Raw genomic sequence first — 16,295 nt, forward strand, 5'->3', positions numbered from 1 at the left:
AAAACCTTAAACTCAGACTTTTAGGTGAACACAGAGAAATGTTCTACTTTCAGCAGATGAATTTGAAAATGGCCTTTTAATAAGTAATCTTCTTCACAGGGATCATCAAATATCTAAAAGAAGTCGTATTGACCTAAACACACATTTAAGTGGAGAGTGACTTGAAATTTTACAAATGTACTTACAAGATATTTGCAGACCTTCTTCAGCAAAATACTTGCTCAGGTGTCATCACATAACCTAAAAAAGCTGGGAAGCAGAGGCTTACAATTTTTTAAGTAATCAATTTGCCTGTTTCATGTGACTAGCAGCTGCATAACAGCTTATTTTCAGTTTACTTTGATACAGGACTGACAGGAAACAACACATTCACATTTAAAAGGTTGCAACCAGTAAATATCAAAAAGTTTTTGCGAGTTTAGATAAGAATCAGGTTTCAAAATCAGTAATGAATCACCATGCTCAAATACTAAAAAAAATAGCTGTGATCATTAAAGAAATAATCACCTTTTTAAAATTGTATTTAAAAGACTTTGTGGATCTTGTTTTGTTTTGATGCATTTGAAGTATGTCAAGCTGTTATGTGCTCATGAACACTGATCTGTGCCGTCAAGTACACTTAAACTCTCCCATATCTCTGAACATATATATATTAAAAAAAAAAAAAAAAAAAAAAAAATTCAGTTCCTCTACTGTCTGCACCGCACGCAGCTGCCATTTTCTTTCAGTTTTGTAATGAATTGTACTCGGAGGGGACAGTAGTCAGATACTGCGTCATAGCCAAGGTCTGACCTTGTGCTTGTTTTATTGTGGAATATTGAGTGCTTTGGGACTGAAGGGGAAGTTTCAAATGGATGTTTGAGAGGCATGGCTAGTGCCCTTGTGCCTCTAACAATAATTCCCCAATGTATCAATGAATAATGGAGGATAATGTTGTTGTTTTTTGCTCTTAATGGGATCACAGTGGGGTTTGTCCTCACTGGAAGACAGATGCGTTAGTGGGCATTAAAGTTCAGTTTTATTTAGTGGTTGAATTCACCTTGTGCACTGCTGTGAAAGCATGAATGTATACTGTATGTTACACACAGTAGCATTTGTTGCAGTAAATCATTTCAAGAGTGAAAGCCGTCAGCTCTTTGAACCCTCGGAGAAACTCCTCTACCCCCCCCCCCCCCCCCCCCCCCCCAGTTTAGCCAACTAGCATAGCCAAGCCGCTCAGGCCAGGAAAAGTGCATTGTGGGCCTTCTGTGTGACTCCAGGCAACCCCTGGATGTTTGTAATGAGGCCCATTATTCATTCCATATGTTCAGTGTCTGCTGAGAGCCTCCATTGTAGTCCAACAATCGAGCTGTGAGGGGCGTTTAACCCCAGTGCTTCAGGAGGAGGCTGCCTTCTATTCTGTGACATCATGCACAGGACTAATACCTTGAACGAATTGCCTCCTTCTCTCACTTCTCTGACTCCAGCCTATCCAAGTCCATTGATTACAAGGGTGTTGGTATGGACACATGATGCCTCACTGGATCAGAATAAAGGAGTTTCCAGCAAGATTTACTTGTTTCTTTCCATGCTTCTATTTAAATGGCTTATGTAGACTAGATGGTTTGAGTTATAACAGCACATGCATTGAAAGGTGTTTAATATGTCAGTGTAACACTGAATGAATATAATACCTCATGAATTTTATCAAGTGAATAATTGGACCCTCTTAAGTATCAGTATCTGTTCGTACTCCTTCAGTGTTGGCATTTTGAGGCTGAAAGGTAGCACTAACGCAGAGGTTCCCTCCATCAGAACTACAACTGGGTTATTTTTTCTTCTGTCTCCTTGGTGGAACTCTACTCATTACTTTACTTTGGATTAAAAAAAGGGCTTTGATAACTTCATACGTTTGTGTTCATGGGACAACAAAATTTACTGACTCAAGTAAAGCCAAATTGTATATGATTAGAGGCAAAATTATATGTTTAATGTTTTTTTAAAGAGGGAACCTACACAATTGAATTGACTTTCCACGTAATGTTGTCGTTACAAATAGACAAATGTGTTACATTTAGCCCTGTTAGGTAAAAGTAGCCCCTTTAAAAAATTTCCCCTCGGGGATTAATAAAGTATATACCTACCTACCTACCTACCTACCTTACTGACAACACAATGTGTGTCTGCTGGAGATCCATCATGGGTCTCCATCGTTTGGTCTCCTGTGTTGTCGTGATGACAGATACTGCCTCTGCTCAGCTACATGCAGCCTCCACTCGACTTCCCATAGAGCGTCAGGAGTTGTCATAGTGCCGGTTGAGGAATGCTGCTTGTAGTCCCCAGCGCTTTGAAGAGGACATACTGCATAGCTTTTTTTTTTTTTCAGCTTTTCGTCAAAGCCCTCCTTGGCAGGTCTGCTGACATAATCTGGATTCTTGGCCTTAGTTGGTTGCCTAGTGAAACGCGACCATAAACGCTGGTGTTTTAAGGCTTGATGGTCTCACATTTCCAAAAGCTTTGCATAAAAGTAGTCGATTTTTTTTCAGTGTAATTTGAGATGTTGTTATCAAACCCGTCAAATGAAAATACCCAGCCTGAGGTCCACATTCAGGTTGTTGGCTTAAGATTTATGAGTTGCTGTCCCAGAACTGATGATGCTCTCCTGACCAACCACAGAGCAGTATGTTAAACTGTCAGGTGTTAAGTATTTATCGGAAGAGTTTTCTCTTTCCATAACTGAATTTAGAACTTTTCAAAGAAAGATGAGAAACAACCATTGTGTCTTGTTTCTTTTGCTGCTCTATAGAGCCTTTTGGCATGTTGACGCACCGGTGAAACTCATAACATTAACGAGGACTACGTTACATGTAGACTTTCAAGACAGCCTTATCTAGTATTATTAATGTTATTAATTACACCTGTGTTTGATAGGCCTCTTGCTGTGTCTGAGATCATTCACTTATTGCTTTAAAGTGCTCTGTATTTACTAACCCTCCATTGTATTGTATTTTTAAATATTTGCACGGGACTTTTGTTGTCATTGGAGTTACGCCACTTTTGTTGCAAACCAGTACATTTCTTCACCATTACTGATGGAGCATAAGTGTCAGTAATCTCAATTTACAGCTCACTATAGAGCAAACGATCAAATGTTTATTATGAAGGAATGAATACATGAAAGGGGGAATGGTTTCAGTAAAGTCAGTTACTTAGTAATGTTAATATTTTCTTGTGATATGTTGAGATGTAGATACGCTCGTGCTTTGTCCAGCAGCAGTGTGCTCAGCACAGCGGACCCCGTCAAATCAATTGTATTGATCTCGTCCACTTGTTCTCTTGTTCTAGGTTGTTTGATGTGTGCACAGTCTCTCGGACTGACCGAGAAACCAAACTCACTCTGGTCTTTGAGCATGTGGATCAGGACCTGACCACCTACCTGGAGAAGGCCCCTGACCCCGGAGTACCACCCGAGACCATCAAGGTAACCAGTGCCATTGTTGTCTCTAAGCACTCAGTGAGGCCAACCCCAAAAAAACATCTGTCATGGTCAGAAGAAGCGACATTTGTGTGCTTTCCAACTGAAACATCAATGAGAGATACAATAATTTACATTCCTTGACACATTTCAAAACAAGTAGGATCTCAATTTAAAATATTACTTTCAGTTTGTATTTGGACTATAAAAGAAGCTGTTGGCTAATCCTCTGTGGCTTCGGCGTTGGTTAAACACAGTCATGTCTGTATGGTTCTGAATGAGTTTTCTTGGCCAAAGACGCAGACGACAGAGGAGCAGTTCCCTCAAACATCAGAGGTACCGGGGCGTTTTGAAAGGCAGCACATGTGGCAGATGGGCTCCAAATTAGAGGCTCCGTGCCTTCTCTATTTTCACTTTGCCCTCCAACTTTGTGCAGTATTACAGATGAAGACAGAGAAGGAGTTTTACAAATCTTCCCTTTGTGTTTAAAAACCAGGAGTTCTCAATGCAATCCTAACAAATGTACTTCACAGTAGATCCTCCTTTGTATCACTTCTTCTATTGAAAGTACAGCACAACTCACCATCACTATCAGTTTCTCTAATTCATTAAATAAATCCACCGGGTGTCCACTTACACTTTTGCCAAAAGGTCGGAAGTGGATGTGTTGCCATCTCCTTTCCTCTGTAACCGTCTCCTTTTATGTTAATCTTTCCCACACAAACCCCTTTTTTACAAAATCTCTTTATCGTGTTTCACCCCAAGGTCCGTAGATGTCCCACGAACAATATTGGAAAGGTATATCCCTAATTTTGGACAGAGAGGCCCTCGCAGTTTGAAGTGTCAAATTTGAAACAGAGAAGTTATGGCGCTAGAGTAACCGCTGACCCCCCCCCCCCCCCCCCCCCCCCCCCCCCCCCCCCCCCCCAGGGCTGGGTTTACGTGTGAAAGTTTTGTGTCGAGCTGTAGTGTTGGTGGGATGCTGTGCAAGCATAGATGAGTCGGGTAGATCGCACCTGAGGCTTTCCCAGGGCTCTTGCTGAAGTGGACACAGTGAGCGGTACTGTAGTTTCCATGGTTGTGTCCATGTGATGGTGCCGATTGAATAATGTACCCGTTTTATTAATTTCCTTGTTTGTAAGGTATGACTTTGAAACGTAGATTGGCTTCAAATTAAATGACAGTTATGATGATTCCTTATTTGGTATTTTTCTCGATAAATGGCTGAAACGTGGTTCCAGATATCGGTTAAGGGTTACCCAGTAGAGTAATAATAATTGAAGGATTAATCAAAGAAAGTACTCATTAGTTGCAAACCTAACTGAGTGTGCTTAAAACAAGCTATTGCACCTTTTTCCATCACGTCAGTGTCAACTTTTTTTGAACATACACTTTACATTTGAGCTGTTGGGGAAGTTTCCATGAGATGTCTTTTAATCGAAGGAGAAGAAAATCTCCAATATTGAAGTCTTTTTTTTTGTTCTTCTATAGCCATTTGCAGATTTGAAAACATCTACGAGCCAAGAAAGATTACAAACAAACCATAATGCTTTCATGTATTCTAGCCATCATATGTAAGATTCCCCTCTCCCCCGTCTTCATGTGTAATTTCTATGAATTTTTTTTTTATTTTTTTATACAGTATAGTTGAGCCGATATGATACATCACATCTTCTACAACCATGTCTGAAGACAAAGGCGTCTACAGTTGTTCTGAATGTCCACTTTTGAGTGGGTAAAGAAATCTGGACACTTCCAGACGTCTCCCCTCGCTGGCATCTGTGTTGTTGTGCTCGATTTGTACTGAATATAAAAAGAGAAGTAGTCTCAACTGCTAAGTAAAAGAAAGAAATGATAGACGTTCAAAAACGTGTCTACTTTCTTAACACAACACACTTGTCCTCTCACTGGGTGAAGTGGGCTTCTTTGTGGAATCATCAGTTTTGTAAATTGTCTGATGTACACTCTGCCACAACTCCCAACTTTGTTAAAAAAAAAAAAAAAAAAAAAAAAAAATGCGCGGAGGCTTCGGAAGCAGTTCGACAATCCGACAGCTCTGCATTTGAAGCATAGTGACCCATAAAGGGACCCTCCTGCCTTTGCTTTCTCCCAACATCCTCACAGCTGGAGCCTCGAGGGGACAAAAGGACAAGCAGCAGTGACAACGCAACATAGGCACCATGCCCTGTTATTTCTAGGACAGTGAGCGCTGCACAGTAACCCGAAAGTGGCCCCTCCCCCCACGCAACTTTATTTGCCGTCGGCTAGTCCAGAAGTCCAACATCTGTGACCATCTCATTAAATGCTAATCAACCTTTACTATGTGAACGTTTTCACCTTCAACTAGGAAAAAAAAAACATTCACCCATAAACCGAAAGGAACCGGCATACTTTTCCTGAACACCAATCTATCCCCAGCACCAGACACCCCACCCTGGCCCAGCCTGTCCACTTCAGCCCCCCACCCTCCACCACCCACTCAGACTCAAGACCCACCACATGGTCATTGATGAAAGAGGCCCTCCTCCAGGAATCAAATGAGCTGGAAGGACATCAAGCAGCCGGGTTGCCCCAGCCCCAGTGCTCCTCAGCCGGGCCAGCGCTTGGGTCTCACCCACCCTCCTCTGCCACCATCATCCAAGCTTCCACAGCTCCATTCTGTGGGCCTGTAAAGGGGGAGGTTAATGAAGCATGGGGAGGGAATTACACTAACGCTAACCGGCAGATGTCCCATATTGTGCCGAGCTACAATAAACAATATGGCTGCCTCTGGTACATTAGCATTAGAAAAGAAGGCGCACTCAGAAAGCCATGTTTTGACTGCGTTTTGCAGTGGGGCTGACTACTTTTTTCCTGATCCTCCTGTTTTTTCAGGGTCAGATCTGTTGCCTTTTTGTGTGATTTTGCCTCCCCCTGGCCGAGTTGGTTGTGGTGCCTTTGGTTGAAGTGCTGCAGGTGAAAGAAAGCTGTGGGTTGAGCAACATCTTACCGCTGGAATCAACTCTGAGCGAGGTGGATCACTTTTGCCCCCGGTGCTGCAAGTGTCCTTAAACATTGTAGGGCTATTAATCATCATATTTTCCTACGTGAACTTGACATTTCCCTATTGGCTAAGCGTCAAGTTATTTTGTCAAACACAGTTGAAATATTTTTCATCTCTCAGCTGTGATCGTTCTGATGCTGTAGAGAAGATGTCACTCGCGCCGAGGAGGCCAAGATTGTTTGTCTATTTGTCCAAGAGTCACACTTCTGAGATAATTAGTGTTTACTAGGAAATGCTGCTGAAAGGAAGCATGGTGCAATGGCTATTTAAAGCAGAGGAACTGATGTGTGTGTGTGTGTGTGTGTGTGTGTGTGTGTGTGTGTGTGTGTGTGTGTGTGTGTGAGAGGGGGGGGGGCATGCTATTGTGTCAGCCCCCCTCCACACACACAAAATAACCAACTGCCTGCCTCTGTCCTATGGCCCCGTCTGTCTGCTGCCCTGCTCCGTAGGTCATGGCTGGATGGAGATGTAGAAAGGAAGGTCTGTTTATGCATCCTGCCTGTCCTTGGTCAGAGGGCACACACACACACACACACACACACACACGCTGAGCTGTGCACACACACGGATACATTTAGATTCACTCATATCACATTTACACCGATCCCATTCGGTTTGTTTGTGTACACACACACACACACACACACACACACACACACACACACGCACACACACGCACACATCACTCCCCATCTCCACAGTATTGTGTGGGGTGCCCTGTCTCCTCCTCTATGGGCAGCGCAGCAGCCAGCCCCACGCCATTTGCTAATGTTTTCTGCTTGAGTGTGCAGACCCCTTTGATTCACTCACCAGCTGGTCGGCCAGTGAATAGCGCGGCGGGCTCAGGTCCATGTCACTTGTGAGGTCTTGGCGGAGGGTTTTGGGGTTGTTGTTTTTTTATTTTGGAGGGTGTAGGGGGGGAGTGAGGGTGTAGGTGGGAGTATGTGTCTTATAGAAGGAGAGCATCGTGGCATTTCCCTTTGCAAATGTTTCTCTTTTCTCTTCCTATCTCCGCATTGTGTCCTTTACAGCATTTGTTTTTCTACCAAACGCACAAAAAGACTCGTAAATTGAGCCCCAAAGATTTATTCATTTGATCTGTTGTCAAGTCTTAACCTGAACTTACTCTCCCCAGACTTTACTAAATGAAACAGTCCAAACTATAACTGCCAGACCTACCTGGTCCTCTGTAACGACTTGTTATTTGTTTACAGGTGTGGGACCTGTTTGAGAGTATTGCGGTTTGAAAAGAACAAGTCTAAGCTGGTTTTGACATAGTTTGTTCCTGCTCGCACCAGTTTACTTTTGCTGGTCTGTCATGGATACAGCGCCTCTGGCCATTTCTGAGGTCAGCTTTTGGGCATAAAAAAAAGAGCGGGTACCAATTAACTTAAGCAGGACAGCTGCTGAGTAACAGAGATCTGTGCTTGTACAAAGCGGAGGCCTCTTTCTGCCTCTATTGTGTGTGTGTGTGTGTGTGTGTGTGTGTGTGTGTGTGTGTGTGTGTGTGTGTCAGTTATCAAACATCTGCCGCAGTCGACAAGAAAAGACAGGCCTCTAGTTAACTCCCTCCTTACCACAGTGTCTCAGCTTTTATACTGAACTTCTCACTGCAGGGTCTCGTCACTCAGTCCTTTTGTCGCCTGGTTTGACAAAGGAATAAATTTGAATTGTTGTCGAGGTGCTATGAAGGCATCAGTCTTTGACATTTTGAAATGACAGTTACGGCTGAACTATTTAGGGAGGCAAAATCATCAGGCCATATTGATTCAGAACTGCATATGAAAAATGTAATTGATCTTCAACCATCTGGTCTGTTGATGTGTTACGTGCCATGAACTAACCTGTGTTGTGATTTGGCGTTATATAAATAAAATTGAATTCAATTGGTCTGAAGTGTTTGCTCACATTCATCAGTGTCGTTTATACATGACCTTAAACACCGACTGCAATATTCAAAAAATTTGATCGCCCTCTTTTCAGCTTCGCCTTGTTAATTTTACGCTCCTTCTGTTTTGTTATCCTACAGGATATGATGTACCAGCTGCTCCAGGGGTTGGACTTCCTGCACTCACACCGCGTGGTTCACCGTGACCTGAAGCCCCAAAACATCCTGGTCACCAGCGGCGGACAGATAAAGCTGGCCGACTTTGGTCTCGCCCGCATCTACAGCTTCCAGATGGCTCTCACCTCTGTGGTGAGTTTATGTTGTATGTATGATGGTGTATGATGTATCTGAACACACTCGGTCTCTCCTAATAGTTTCTTACATTAGAGTGAATCAAAACAAATAACTCCCCAACGCTGTGAGCCTGTGGTGTCACTAATTGCGTCATGTTAAATTTTGGCCCTGATGCCAACCAACCTATGCTGCACCTATGTCCTTTAGGGATTTAAAGCTGCTTCTTCTGCATCTTTGTCTGTTTTTTTAAATGTGATGTTCGAAATCTCCAAACAATCCAGACCCAAGAAGTATTTCATTTTGTTCTGCTTACGTAGATCTTGAGTCCACTGCTTTTTTTTAATACAAGCTGGAAACTCTTAGCCTGGTGGGAACCAGACCCATATTCACACAGTGAAATTGGGTCAGGCCAATCTCCACAGGGAATCGTTTGCAGTCGTTCCATCCTACTGGTCATAGACCTCAGGTTAATTTTAACCAATCAGCATGCGCCAAAACCGGCCGACACTCTTGCCACCGCGGCAACTACCCAGTGTCCACCAAAGTGTCTTTTCCCTGAGTGCAGCATATTTTTTTAAAATTGTTTTAATGAACGCCAGCAGCTTGACGAGGTGCTAAATACTAGTTCGGTGCTGAGCACGGAACGTTCTGTGTTTTTTTTTTTTTTTTTTTTCTCGTCACCAAGAGTTGAAAGACATTTCCGCTGTGCTCATCACTGTCACCAGCCGTCCAATCACTGTAGGGGGGGGGGGGGCACTACAAATGTGGTTGATTGGTCCATTCCTCAGAGTGGCTGAGCAAATCAGTGATACGAGCCGAGTTCCCAGACTGTATTCACAGCAAAGAAAACTGAAGCTGTCAGCGATGGTGAACGCAAACCAGGCTAAGAACCACTATCAGCAGATGATACATCATTCCCTCTTGTTTTTACGCAAGTAAACTATATAACTGACCTATATAACTCAGCTTTTTGATAGACACACACACACACACACACACACACACCGCCCGCCTTGAACTTCCCTGCCATCTCCAGAGAGTTAGATGAAAAGCGTCTAATGTGTTGGAGCGGGCACTTACAGGGCATCAGTGGGTAGCTCGGCACAACTGCACCAAATGATAGGATTTCTCTGTGTAAAGTGAGAACCAAAGGCCCTGTAGCCTGTCTCAGGAATCCCTCAGTGGCTGTCGCAGACAGGGATGGAACAGACAAGGAGAGACAGACACCCCTCCCTTCCCACTGTCGGCACTTTGATGTCCAACTGTGGAGCTCTGGGCTCTGATGACCAGATAATATGGAGAGAGACACTGAAAGGAGTCTTTGGGAGAGCTTGACATAAGGAGAGATGAGACTTTTAAGATCAAGGTAGGCAGCGACAGTAGAGTTTAAAAAAAAAAAAAAATTTATAAGCCTTTATTTGTAGGTTTTCTGATCTGCCTCACATTCATGCAGATTCAGGCACTCCTGCTTTTTAATGTTACTCTCACAGTCCACTGTTGAGGCTCCAGAATGAATGGAGGACATGAAGTATGGGGTTGAGGGCCATATTATATCAAGTTGGAAAAGCTTATTGGAACGCAATCTGATTCATCCAGTGGTGCAGCATCTGCCCATCGAAAGTAAATATAAACATCCTCAGGGGAAAGAATGCAAACTCTTATTCCGCTATCGGCATCAGAATAGACACATCTGTGTCACCTCACAAGAGGGCAGCTCGGGTAGTGGACACAAGCAGGTCCTTCTCCCTGCATGTGAAGTAAAGCTCATGTGCAAACATCTGACAGACTCTCCTAAGGACCTATAAGACAATGAAGGCCCTTATTTTTGATTTTAATGAAGTTTACGATGTGGAAAATCTCCCAGATTTCCAAAACTTGTCATGTATGCCAAGCAAGCTGAGCGGTCGATCCAACTCCTGAGGAAGCAGGTTTGAAATGAAGATAAACACATACGTGTATAAAAGAAATTGGCAGGTGAATGTGTCCAAATAACCCCAGTGCACATTTGCTGATGAAACCCTGGATAGGTTTGGGCTCTGGCTTTATAATAAAAACCCAGCAGCAGTGAAATCGCACTACACCCAAGGAGAAGCCAAGTCATTTGTGTAGGAAATTTCTTGATTACACCTATAACAAGATGATGGAGAAGAAAAGAGGCCATATAGCTTCAGCCCAGCGTTTTGGGTTTTTCTTAAGTTTTCAACCTTTTATTGCATTAGCTTCAGCTTTTAACAAATTTGTTTCTCGGGACAGACCAGGAAAAGTAGTCCCTTTTTAAAATATATATTTATTCTCTTCATTTTACATACATTATACCTTTTTCAGTACTTCCTATGGTCATTTTTGGGAAATAAAACCCACTACTGTAGATCTCAGGAATACTTAAAAAGAGATGTTAAGTTTATAAAACAAAAAACAGCGACAGAACAGAAGTGCTGAATTCAAAAGAAATTACTTCAATTTACATCACTTTTTGATGACGTTTTTTGAAACGTAAGGACGGGATCATTGAGAAAGTTAGCACAGCAAAGTTAACTGTTAACTATTAAGGATATTAATACAGCAGTTCTAGGAAAGTACTGATAAAAGTCTATGCTTTAAATGTCAGGACTGACTGAGGGGGAGTTTCAAAATGTTTTTTTTTCTTTCAAGCCTATTTTCTGTTTGACTAATGTGTGATGTAGTCCAGGCCTTTTAACTGTAATAATACAGTTAAGTATTATTATCAGGGGTATTTTTTAGGATTAATATAAGTATTTCCCTTGTTAAGTTCAATAACGTATCATCCATTGATAATAATTCACAGCTAACTTGTGGAGGAAGACTTATCTAACTGTAGAATTTACATCGTGTTACACAAAGTGTATGTGTGGTTTCACTGGCGGGTTTGTCTGCGAGTAGATCTTATACTTCTTTTATGATTACACGGGGGACATTTTTGTCAAGAACAGAATAATTACCCGGGAATCCACCTTTAGACGTAAGTGACAGATATCGAGTCCCTACACACACGCACACACACGCGCACACACACACACACACACACACGCGCACACACACACACGCACACACACACACGCGCGCGCACACACACACTCACTCACTCACTCACTCACTCATACTCATTTCCTTCCTCGGTTATACAGATTGGGCCACACAAAAATGTGTGTGTGTGTGTGTGTGTGTGTGTGTGTGTGTGTGTGTGTGTGTGTGTGTGTGTGTGTGTGTGTCCGCCAGAGCGGAGCACTGCAACTTGAGCATGGGATTTTCGGTTCCAGATGAATGTTCCTGTGTCTGGAATCCCCCTATCAGTCCAACACGCGCACACAACCGCCATTCATCCATTCATTGTTTCCTCTTGCTAATAAAAGCGCGGAATCTACACTGTATACAGCACACATACACACAAATACACACATGGGTTAAGAGGATCTTCCCCTTTGCCCAACAGAGCAGCAGTTACTTATTTAGTCACCTAATGCCACCGTTACTGGCAGACAGATGGGCTTTGGAGAACTGCTGTTGCTTAAGTGAACATGTCGACTTTCTCACTTTCAAAGTGATTCATTTAGCACTTCTAGAATGACAAGATGGCTGAAGTGAGCATTGGCATGAAGAGTCCCTTGCTCCTTTTTTTTTTTTCTGGTGTCACTAACTGAAAGTAGCACTCCTGTACTTTCTGCAGATGATTACCAGCATTGCTTGAACTTCTCTTTTTGTGATGAATTTGCTCTCTCACCTAGCAACATGCTGCGTTGGTGATATGTCATTGACAAAACCTGTGGTCAATGTATGTACGAAAATGTGCAGGCATGACTGTGACTGATGGCCCCATTGACATAACCCATTGATCATGTCTCACATGTTTCACCGCGAGAGAGAGAGAGAGAGAGAGAGAGAGAGAGAGAGAGAGAGAGAGAGAGAGAGAGAGAGACCACCCATTAGGCTGGTATGGGGGTCCAGATTAGGCTGCCCCTGGCAGTCCCTGTGGGACCGTTGCTTTGTTGATGGTTTTTTAATGACCCCAGTCTGGCTACAGGCTCATTGTACTACCTTGAGTGACAGGCAGATGGAAAAAGCTGATGGGTTAGTCTGACATACCAGGAAGGAGTGCTCAGGCATCTTCTCTCTTCCCCCCCCCTCCGTTCGTCCCACTGATATCCCAGTGTGTTTCAGCATTTTTGGTACAAAATACTAGCAAGAGTCTGAAGTGTTACAGAAATTCCTTCATGTTAAAACATTCTTACATTCAAAGACTGGTGTAGGATTTTGGCACATTTGATCAAAGAGACAGCCAGACACAAACCAACTTATCTAACGCATATGTCTGCATGACTTGCAGCCCCCCCCCCCCCCACAAGCACCAATATGCAGCTTGAGGAATTTAGGATATCTCCGTCTCTCAGATTTACTCATCCAACCAAAATGTAATCTTCATATCTAAACCATATTTTATTTTATTTATTAAATATTCATCAATTAATCAACAACTGGTTCTCAACTGGTGGGTCACGCCCCAAAAGTGGGCAACATGGCCATTTTGAGTGGGTCGCAAAAGTTGAAGGAAAAAAGCTCAAACTTTTATTGTTAAGTCTACAGAATTTCTCCTGCGGTACTTTTTCTTTGAAGGACAAATGTTTCCCATGACACAGTGTGCTTGTGTTTGCTGCCACCGTTGTCATGAAGGTAACAGCCAAAACTAATGGCATCATTCAAACATTTATAAACATGATTAGTGTTTGATAAGTCTGCCTTTATTTCATTCTACAAAGGCTGTGTGGTCATTTTATTCAACAAAAATGTGGTTTGATTCAATTCAAGAAATAATTAGTTTGATTTAATTCAACGTAAGTGAGCCTTTTTAATTTTATTTTTTTTTAGCCCACTTTTGTTTGTTTATTACATGTACACGAAGGCATCGCATATTATAGCACAATTGTTTTTGTGAAATAAATAAGATTTGGGTCACGACGTAATTACCAAAGACAAACGTGTCCTGAGGCTTGACAAGTTGGGAACCACCGCCACAGACAGTGTACCTATTCCATGAAACAAGATGTCATCCACAGCAACTCCACCCTTTCAATTAGCAGTTCTTCTCAGGTCCTCAGTTAAAGCTGTAAAAAGGTCTTGAGAAGGAGTCCAGCTCCGTTTTGAGTTTGTGAATAAAGTCCCTGATCCAGAAGTGACAGAAGATTAGAGGTCAGGTGAGGTGTTGTTTTTAAAAGATAACCTCCAGTAACCCGACTATGTCGCCATCAACACATTGGCATCCAATGTAATACAACGGTGACTGGATGATCCCATGAAAACAATTAGTTTACACTCTCATGCATGTCATGCGCATCTCGTTGCCTGTCAAAATTGGATTTGGGAAAACTCAAGGGGACTATCACCGGACTTTTATATCAACGCTCATGTTTTTCTAGTTTGAAGTGGAAATCCACCCAGGGATGCCATCATTTACAGGAGATGACAAGATAAGCTTATTGGTGGTGCAAATGTTTTTGTCTTGCCTATGAGCTTGTCTTAAGTCTGATGTTGAGTAATAGCCAAAGGGAACTTCAAGCCAGATCCTTGGATCAATCAGCGTGTTTTCACATGTTTAGATTTATTAATTTATTATCACTGTTATTATTATTATTACAGTTGCTGTAATGGCTTCCTGTAAACTCTGTTGTTGGTGACATGCAGAGGAGTGAAATTGTTACCTGATCAAAGGTATTTTCCCAACCCCCCCTCCCCTCCCCGGTTCCGTCTGCTCTTAGCCCTCCCACTGCTCTTACGAGAATAAGACACCCATATCTCAGACGACATTAAACAAATTGAAACCAGATTTCCTGCCCGCGCTTAAACTGCAGACGGACTTTTACAATACAAGACTTTCAAGTCTGACTTTTTTCAGTCTGGATTGGCATTTTCACTATGAAAATGTTTTTGCACCCTCAACTATCAGTTGAAATCAGTTGGTTTGGTTTGCATAAGGGGAACGTGTGGATTGATGTTTTCTAACTTGTTGCACGCTATGATAATCTTACCAGATAGTGATGATCATGCAAATAAGATGTCTTTAAATTAGTAAACCCCATGCTTGCTGAAAATGTATTTTGCCCCCCCCCCCCCCCCCCCCGTCAGAAGCTAAAGGAATTGATCCTCTCTTCAAAACACGCAGTGTACTTGCACGTCAGCGGAGACCGATGAAGCTGATGTTACTCTGGGGATGACCAGGGATGAACTGGACGGTCATGTCTGTAAATTTGTTCATTTGCCAGACAATGTGTTTTTACTCTGAGCAGACAGAAAGAAAGGCAGGCAGCGGGAGAGGGAGGGGGGGAAAACCCTTGCACTGCACGCAGGAGAGCACGTGCAGCTCACTCTGGGAATGTTTAGATATCTCCTCAAACGGCTCCACATGGGAAAAAAAGGAAAAGTCATCCTCTATGCTTTGACTGCAGCCGGCTGGAGCAAAGGGGCTGGCCCCGGTTTGACATAAGCAAACACGTACACAGTTCTCACACACACACACACACACACACACACACACACACAACACACACACACACACACACACTTTATGATCACTCCACTGCATTAATTGTTGGTGATGTCTTGGCACTGCTCCTGGTGGAGAAAAGGGGTACTGATTGGTGTGTGTGTGCGCGTGTTACATGCGCATGCATGGTCACCTGGATATTAAAGCCGAGTCTGTACCAGCAACGGCGAGAGGAACAGGAGGAGGAAAAAAAAAAAAAAAAGGAGAAAAAAAATTACAGCATATATCAGGAATTTTCCAGCTAATGATGTGCGGATGTGGTAGCACTGGGGAGAGAGAGCCACTGACTGTGCTGTCTTTGTTTCATTTGCCGAGGGCCCCGTGCTGCATTCCTGTACACTGTGCATACTTTGGCAACAGTTGCAGTGCCCCCCTTTTTTTTTTTTTTCTGTTTTACTGTATACAGTTTGTGTGCTGCTCTGGCACTTTTTCTTTCTAGCCCTGTAGTCTTTTCCTCCCCACACCCTCTGTCTCAGTCTACCTCTTCCTCCCTCATCTCTCTCTCCTAAATCTTCACTGCCTTATTTCCTTTCTTGGCCCGGGGCTGCAGCATTGTTGGGACTGTAAATTGTCCTTTTTGCAGAACAAGAGAAAGAAAGAGGGAAAGTGAGGGAGGAGTGAAATAATGGTGTTTACAACATGGCTGACTGCTGGAGCATGGGGCCTCTCTGGAGACACAACATCACAGCCACAGCTCTACTGTACTCTTGAGTGCATAGTTTTATTATTATTATTATGACATCCGCTCTGCTTCACCCATATGTGGCCTGCCTATATGCTGTGAAGCCTTCATCCGTTTTCCTCTGAGATTCACTTAGGAAGACTTTAATTTGTGGCGAATTGCTCTGAAGAATGTAATCAACTTCAAGCTCAAGACACCATCCATCGAGCCCTTTACCTGCCAGAATTCATTCAGCGATTGCTCAAAGTTAAAGCTTCCAATCATGCTCTTTTCAATTACGACAGTTATTTTGCCTCTGGTGCATTTAAAGCGCCTGTGTGCCAGCTTGCACAAAAACGTATGTGTTTGTATGCAGTGGTCCTCTTTCATCCTGGGCTTCCT

General features: G+C 43.0%; 1 protein-coding gene across 1 annotated transcript in view; it reads left to right on the plus strand.

Moving 5' to 3' along the window:
- Window positions 1–16,295, plus strand: part of cdk6 (cyclin dependent kinase 6) — a 36,973-nt gene that overhangs the window by 2,685 nt on the left and 17,993 nt on the right. The window contains exons 3-4 of the mRNA XM_069177007.1: window positions 3,325–3,460; window positions 8,527–8,694. Of these exons, the coding sequence (XP_069033108.1) occupies window positions 3,325–3,460; window positions 8,527–8,694 (304 nt within the window). The remainder of the gene's footprint in view (window positions 1–3,324; window positions 3,461–8,526; window positions 8,695–16,295) is intronic.

This window comes from Embiotoca jacksoni, unplaced genomic scaffold (genome assembly GCF_022577435.1).
Source record: "Embiotoca jacksoni isolate LCO1_2020_lvr unplaced genomic scaffold, fEmbJac1.0.p SCAF_7, whole genome shotgun sequence".
Classification (NCBI taxonomy): domain Eukaryota; kingdom Metazoa; phylum Chordata; class Actinopteri; family Embiotocidae; genus Embiotoca; species Embiotoca jacksoni.